The sequence below is a fragment of the Cryptotermes secundus genome, unplaced genomic scaffold (genome assembly GCF_002891405.2).
Source record: "Cryptotermes secundus unplaced genomic scaffold, Csec_1.0 scaffold97, whole genome shotgun sequence".
Taxonomy (NCBI): Eukaryota; Metazoa; Arthropoda; class Insecta; order Blattodea; family Kalotermitidae; genus Cryptotermes; species Cryptotermes secundus.
The window spans coordinates 1024063-1032479 of NW_019720561.1; the positions used below are offsets into that span (position 1 = coordinate 1024063).

The 8417-nt window shown below is 42.1% G+C and overlaps 1 protein-coding gene across 4 annotated transcripts in view; it reads right to left on the reverse strand.

The window, feature by feature from the left end:
- LOC111867985 overlaps nt 1-8417 on the reverse strand; it is a 599613-nt gene that overhangs the window by 47561 nt on the left and 543635 nt on the right. For all 4 annotated transcript variants that reach the window (XM_033752924.1, XM_023858257.2, XM_033752930.1 and 1 more), the window contains exon 3: nt 147-239. In XM_033752924.1, coding sequence (XP_033608815.1) covers nt 147-239 — 93 coding nt within the window. The remainder of the gene's footprint in view (nt 1-146; nt 240-8417) is intronic.

Below are 8417 nucleotides of genomic sequence, written 5' to 3' on the forward strand. Positions count from 1 at the left end.
TTATAGGAAACTTTAAGTTCGGTTTAAGCGTTTCTTATTAACGCGTCCATTTTGAAGAACTAAACTATCGCGCAAACTGAGAAATGTCTGTACAACATTCTTGACACGACGCGCAACCCCAAAAAGTAGGAGGGTCTGATACTCACAAGGAATCGCCATGGTGGAGTCATTGGGATCCGGGCTATATTCCTCTCGAGGGAAGTAGTCGATGTTGAAGCAATGCAGATCCATTTCTCCTGCTGCAAGAAAACACAGCGTTATTAGATCAGTTTGTCTTTGTTTCCACACCAGGATGGGTTAAGGGGCTACTGACTGTTGCTGAAGATATAGGATCGTTGGTGTTTCATGTAGCATACTTTGAAATACTACGCAACCTAAGATGTTGAAGCAGCTCGGATTATAGCCGGAGTTTCTTAAAATTATACTGATTACAAAAGTGGTGGCTTGAGAGTGTGCTTAAAAAGTGCAATTATTATTTCTTCACAGAAATTTGAATGGGGATACAACAAGGAAATAAATAAAACCTTCCACACTTAGATTCGTTTTTCCTTTTGCAGTGGGAAACACATAAAAATAAGCAAATAAAATATTACAATTTCAGACAAAAATGTACTCTGGAAATACTTCACGGTTTTTAATACAATTCTGAGACTGTTTAAGCAGAAGAATGTGGACTGGACGATCAGGGTTCTATTCCTGACAGGGTTAGAAATTCATTAGTTAATTACAATATTGGTACTACCCTATCTCCTATACAATGATCACTGGGCTTTCTTTCACCGGAATAGAGCGGCCGCAGCGTGAAATGAACTACTCACCTCCATCTAGAGCCGAGTTAAGTATGCGTGGAGCTACACCTCCACTACCACATATGCCATCATGGTATGATACTCATACACAGGGACAAATTTACCTTATAATACCAATAAATAAGGGCGTGAATAGCTCAGGTTGTTAGCCGCAAAGTTTCGGCGGCGGCGGTCCGAGTTCGATCCAATATCAGGTTGTGGGATTTGTGGTGGACGAAGTGGAATTGGGGCAGGTTTTCTCTGTGTACTTCGGCTTCTCCTACAAAATCTCATTCCAACATTTTTTTCCTTGGCACTACAGCCCCAGTGGGCCTAGGCCTACCTCCTTGAACTTCTCCGTTCACTTCGGTTTTTCTAGATCTTACACATTCGGTAGGAATCCTTTGGCGGGTGATCAGATCGTCGCAAGACCTCTACCTGTAGACAAACACAAAAGACCGCACACACACAAATTAACATCCATGTCCTGAGTGGGATTCGAACCCACGATCCCAGTTTCCAAGCGAGCGAAGGCAGTACATGACTTAGACCGCTCGGCTACCGTGACCAGCTCATTCCAAAAATTACTCCACATTTATTTTTCAAACTTTACCAATTCAGTATACATATTAGGGCCCAACACCGTCAACTTTTTGACAGTACCTCGCTAACCTTATGGACTCAACACTGAGGCTAACCGCAGGGTTACTACAAAGATCGTGATGGCCCGTTTCCCTCCTTAACTCAGTGCGGTTGGTACAAACCACTGATCGCTTGATAATTCTAACGGCAGATATTTGGCAAGATACCAACCCTGCCTTGAATATTACAAAACCTCCTATTGGCTGAAGAGTCGGAATAGCTTAATAGGAAAAGCGATAGGCTACAGGCTGAACGGCCGTGGTTCGATTCTAGGTACGGGCAACAAATTTATCTCTAGTCCTCAATGTCCAGATGTGTCTGGAGCCCAGTTAGCCTCCTATCCAAAGGGAACGGGAGTTTCTTTCCCCCTAGGTAAAGCAGCTGTAACGTGAAGCTGACCACGCACCTCATTTTAATTCCAAGATCAAATATGGTAGAACTGTACCTCCACTACTCCATACGTCTTCAGTGTGGAGGTTTTAATTAAACACAGCGACAACTTTACATATTTACCTCTCATTGGTTACTTCTCGCTAGGCATTTTGCCATGTCTTAATCAGTATCTCTTATAAATGCAAGTTTTGTGTATTTTGACATAATTCCCATAAAAAGGAAAGACTTTTCCTTGCAATTATTTAATTAAGCGACAAGTCAGGAAGATGTATGTGGGAGTGGAAGTACAGCTCCACGATTCTTGAAGGAGGTGAGTGGCCAGCTTCACTCATTGGCCGCTTTACCCCTTGGGGAAAGCTCGCGTTACAGTCGCATAGGAAACTGGGTGGGCCCCAGCAAATTACTCTATTTATAGGTATAATTTTTTTTTTCCTTGGCACTACAGCCCCAGTTGGCCTAGGCCTACCTCCATGAACTCCGTTCACTTAGGTTTTTCTAGATCTTACACATTCGGTAGGACTCCTTGGGCGGGTGATCAGCTCGTCGCAAGGCCTCTACCTGTAGACAAACACAGAAAAACGCACACAAACATCCATGCCCTGAGTGGGATTCGAACCCACGATCCTGGCTTCCGAGGGAGCGAAGACAGTGCATGCCTTAGACCGCTCGGCTACCGTGACCGGCATAGGTATAAATACTCGTTATATATCTCTTTCACCTTCCGGATTTATTTACTTTTTCTCTTCTCTCACTTCCACTTTGGAGCATAGGGCTGATTTCTCAGTTTCGTGATCACTTTACAGACGGTAGGACTCCTTGGACGGGTGATCAACCCATCGCATGGCCTCTACCTAAACACAGGACAACACAAAACACAGAATAAACTCATACACATACCAAACATCCATGCCTTTTTTTTTGTAGGATTGGAACCAAAAATCACAACTTCCGAGCTAGCGAAGACAGTGCTTGCCTTAGACCGCTCGGCTTCCGTGACCGGTTCCGGATTTATTGAGAGTTCTAAATATTTAAATTCTCACACTTAACCTATTAGTTTAGTATCTAAACCAATCTCATGTCCGTGCCATATCTCAACAGCTTATTGGCCGGCTTCCACCGCGGCGAGCCGCGTTCGATCCCAGGTCACGTGATGTGGGATTTATGGTGGACGAAGTGGCACTGAGACACGTTTTCTTCCCGAATATTTCGGTTTCCTCCACAAAGTGTCATTCCACCAACTGCTACAGTTTCATCTATCATCATTATTATCTGCTGTATTCGCTTCCATGTGTGCTACATGTCCAACCTCACATCATCCTTCCTTCCCAATAATGTCTTTGACGAAGAGAACAAATTATAAAGCTCAGCATTATGTAATTTTCTCCATCTTCCTTGTATTTCATCCCACCTATGTCTAAACATTCTGCTCAGCCCCTTGCACTCAAACACCCAAATTCTAAGTTCTTGTTTTACTATAAGAGACAGAGTTTCACATTCATAAAGGCTACAGGCAGAATTATAGCTCTGTACCTCATCTACATAGAGAGTTACAAATAAACAAATAAGTCTTCTGTAGAGTTACCGCCTATTTCTTTAAATTCCACGGGCATTTTTATAACGAGGATAATATGATGACAACTTTTGACTGTTTTGCAACCTTCCCGCGTATGCGTGCATTAATGGTAGATTGCTTGTTGGTTTGGTTTGTGGGAGTCCCTGACGTATGGACTAGTACAACCGCGAATCAGCCAAAATGACAAGTTAATGGTTGTAATGGGAATATAAACCGTGGGAGAGATTCAAACCAGTGACAGAGACAGAAAAGCACAAAACCCTTCCTCATAATGCGGTTATTTATTGACTAATAATTTCAGCAATTAGAAAATTTTGAAATTCCCATTGTTTCCCGTATTATTGGGGCTTTGCTCTGCTCATCAAGTAGCAGTTAAAGTAGAAGGAAGAACAAATACAAAAACACAACACTATGACATTTATCAGATGACACATGGCTAAGTATTTGTGATGCTGAAATATGGAACCTAATAATAAAAATAATTCAATTCAATTCAATTCAATTCTTGGTTTTATTTACGTGCTGTACTCAACAGCTGGTAGCCAATTACAGAGTCAGCACGAGGACACAATATACAGAGAGATTGATGAAAATAGTACAAAAATTCAATTGCAATATGCACAATTGAAAGAACACAATTAGATGTTAGAGACGAAACCAAGCAGTGTCTAAGTAAAACATATGTCAAAGGTACTACAAAAGTAAATATATTAATGATGAAGTGACAACAAGTGNAAAATGTCTAAAGAATTACACAATAATAATAATGTCTTTTATTATTAAAGGGTACGCTGTAACGTAGCTGGTTAAGGGGCTATGCTACAAGCCGGAATGTCGCGGGTTCAAGTTCCGATGAGGTCACTGGATTTTTTTCAATTCACCTAATCCTTCCAGCCCCACGGCCATGGGGTTGACTCAGCCTCTAATAGAAATGAGTACCATGAATTAATTAAATAATTATCCTGGGAGTAAAGCGCGGCCGGCACGTAAGGCTGACAACCTTACCGCCATCTTTGAGCCGATTGTCTAGATAATGTGGGAGCCTCAACGTCTCACAACCCTATGGGCCTTCATGGCCTGCTACAGGGATAGCTTTACTTTTAGTTTTATTATTAAGAACAGAACAAACGAAAGTCCTTGCAACATCGTTTCATAACAATTTCTTTTTTATTCAGCATTTACTATATTGAGGGTAAAAAGACTAGAACACCACCCGCCGTTTCGTCCTGCTTTCCAACATGAGCTTGTATATATACAAAACGTTCAACCCTTTTGTTTCCACCATTCAGGGGGTTGGTTATATATTTTGACTTCTCAGCTGATAGTAATCTTAGAAAATGAAAACGATGATGAATACGGGTTGTCAGGAAAGCTTTCAGGAACCAGATCTAAAGTTTACGAGCCCTCAGTGGCAATATTTTAGCATCAGAAGAGAAGAATGCGATTCTGGCTTTAACAATTCTATTCCAGGATAATGGAACAGCCCCAACGTTTACAGTTTCCCTAATATTGGGGTGCGGCGTCTCATCTTCCTTTCGTCATTGGGATTTATCTCGGTATAGTCAGGGCTCAGTACACTAATCAAATTTCATTCCAATTTTGAAGATACCTCATTCGTATTACGGCATAGGAACCATTTAAGTTCTAGAACGATGGTTTTTCTCAGTTCCTCCACAACAGACCACTATCCTAATCCATTTATGATTACTCCCAACTCTAATTTTACTTTATATAATCTATATATATTGCAATTATAATTAGAATGATCAAGTCAAGGAGGATGAGGTGGGCAGGGAATGTAGCACGAATGGGAGAGACGAGGAATGCGTATAGGATATTGGCGGGAAAGCCAGAAGGAAAGAGACCACTGGAAAGACCAAGGAGTAGGTGGGTGGACAATATTAAAATGGATCTTGGAGAGATAAGATGAGATGGTATGGATTGGATTTATCTGGCTCAGGATATGGATCAGTGGACACGGTAATGAACCTTCGGGATCCATAAAATGTTTGGAAATTTTTGAGTAGCTGCAGAATTGGCGGCTCCTTTAGAAGGGCTCAGCTCCATGAGTAACTAAGTATGCATTTTTTTAGATTTTTGTTAAAGGCAAAGATAAATGCAGGTACTTTAGTATAGAAAAGTGAAGTTGTCCCTGTATTTAACTAATTAAGCACTACGCAATGAAGGCGTATCTGTGCGTGGATGTATAACTCCACGTTTTCTTGACCTCGGTACTAGTTGGAAGTGAGTGATTAGCTTCACGTCTCTGCCGCTTAATCCCCGGGGAAAGAGTCTCCCGTACTCACTGAATAGGAGGCTGTGTGGACCCCAGAACCGGTGAGGACGACATGGAGAAAAGAAAATTCTTGACCCTACCGAGACTGGAACTCCGAACCCTCGGTCGTTCATCCCATATCCAATCGCTATACCGACTACTTTACTTTAACACGAGCGATTTACGTTTGTTTCGGCCATTTTCTTTTGAGAATACTTCCTTGGCACGATGGTTATGCAACCTCTCCAGCAACTTTTATTACATACCGTGTATTTATAGATACCCAAGATGTTTTGGAGGTCTTACTTAAGGTTCGGCCACACAGAGCGCTACGTACGCTGTGTACACTTTGGGACGCAGCTAACATAGCGAACATAGCGTACATAGCGTACGTAGCGTGCGACGCGTGGCCGAACCTTTAGTGCGTGATCACTTTGGAAACCTAGACGCAAGTAAGAGGACAATATTAAAGTGGACTTTTATAATGTATTTCAGTACGGACTGGATCATGGCGAACTGCTGTGAACACAATGATGAAACTTCATTCACATAAACGGCGAGAGATTCCTTGACAAGCTGAGTAATTACTATATTCTTCTTCTTCTTCTTCTGCTGCTGCTGCTGCTGCTGGCTCTGCTGTCCGTGATGAACCTTGATCCTTTTCACGGTTGCCCGCCATTGGTCCCGAGCCTGTGACTATCGTCTCCAATTCCTAAGGCCCATTTCCTTCACATTTTCAACTGAATCCAGGCACCTGATAGCAGGTCTGCCTACTCGTTGAGTACTCTCTGGTTTGCATAGATTTGACTTCCGCTCCTCAATTCTAAACAGATTTCCCAGCTGCCTCAACTGGCCTACTTTGATCAATTTCGCACTACCTGGTTCACTATAATTTACAAAATTCACAAGTAACTCTTAAGTTTCTGTGTTATGGTTTATTTGATGACAATGTCAGTAGCTCAGAATACAGAGTGGCCCAAGCAGTGAACCCAAAACATTCTCTCGTAGTAACAGGAGTGTTCAGATTCAAACCTGCCAGTCAGTTCGTAGAAGGTTATCACAGCGTTTTCAGTTGTGCCCTGAATATGGAGAATCTAATTTCGAAAAACTGTTAAAAATTTAGTCAGTAATAAAAATATTTCTAACGTAGTGTATTGTGTATTTTACTATTTTTTCTTTTGACGCTACAGACCCAATTTTGGGTCTTGGCCTACCTCCATGAAACTCTCTGATTCACTTCGGTTTACTAGATCTTAGACATTCGGTAGGACCCCTTGGGTGGGTGATCAGCTCGTCGCAAGAAATCTACCTGTACACAAACACAAAAAAATCGCACACAAACACTAAACATCCATACTCTGAGTGGGATTCATACCCATGATCCCAGCTTCTGAGAGACCGAAGACACTGCATGCCTTAGACCGCTCTGTTACCGTGACCAGCATTTTAGTATTTAGTTAACTGGATTTTGGGCCACTCTGTACACAGCGTCGAATTGGTTAATGAAGGATGAAATGGAAAGAATTTCGTAGTGGTCGTGACCTATTTTATGGTACTCACCTGGAATTGACCTGGGGTCATCAAATATACCACAGAAGGCCTGAAAGAGGAATGTTGGAGCTTCGGCCGAGACTCTAGGCGCAAGTCAGGGAGCAACTTGTGAGAGCAACTTTGCTTGCTGTCACTTCCTCAAGATGGACCCTATTCAATAAGGAAGGCTGGCAGAGTTTCTGGCTGTGATATCATTTCACCAGGCTTACGTAAATCATTCAAATAATTGCTCTTCAGTGCTTGCTTCCGTGAATGTAAGTGCAAATACAGAGCGTCACAGTACCGACAATAATGTTCTTCTAACTCCTTAAGTGAAAGCAATGGGTTTGAGTGAGGGCTGAAGTTTGATGCAGGTAATCAGTTTTACTTAGTGCGTTAGGGAGCTACTGCGCGCCTCCGTACAGCGCCACGGCGGTGGAACAGGAAATAAAAAGAATAGGGGTGAGGAAGAGAGGGCGGGTGAAGAAGGCTGAAAAAGAGCAAACGACTTTGGTCGCCATCTCGGCTCAACTTCATCCGTTTCGAGCAGAAGCAGTCGAGGAGGTGGGGAGGAGCAACGGATGAAAAACTGCAAACTGTAAATGTTAAATTACTGAGTGCTCGTTGCAGCGACTGTCTCTGCGCCATGAACACTGGACGAAGCAAGACTCCATAGAAAATTAATTTGCATTTATTTTTGTATCAATAAATGAGTTTCGCATTCAGTGGCTCACTTTTTAACTGAAAGTAATAAATATTTTGTGAGTGTGTGTACTGGTTTCAACTGGCTCAGGGCAGGGTTTAGTGTCAAAGTCTTATGAATAATATAAGGAAACAGAGTTAAGTTTCAAAAAGCCAAATTACTAGTTTAAAAATATTATTAATAAACCTATGAAAATGTGGCACAGCTCAAATATTTGGGAACGACAGTCACAAATCAAAATTTGATTCACCAGGAAATTAAGAGGAGATTGAACTCCTATGAAGCTTGCTACAATTCATCTCAGAACCTTCTGACTTCTCGTCTACTGCCTAAAAAGTTAAGCCGAAACAAAGCTATCATTTTGTCTGTAGTTTTGTATTGGCGTGACAGATGGTCTCTGATATTAGGGGAAGTATACACTATAGACGGCATGTACTGTCTTCGCTCGCTTGGAAACCGGGATCTTGGGTTCGAATCCCACTCAGGGCATGGATGTTTAGTTTGTGTGTGTGC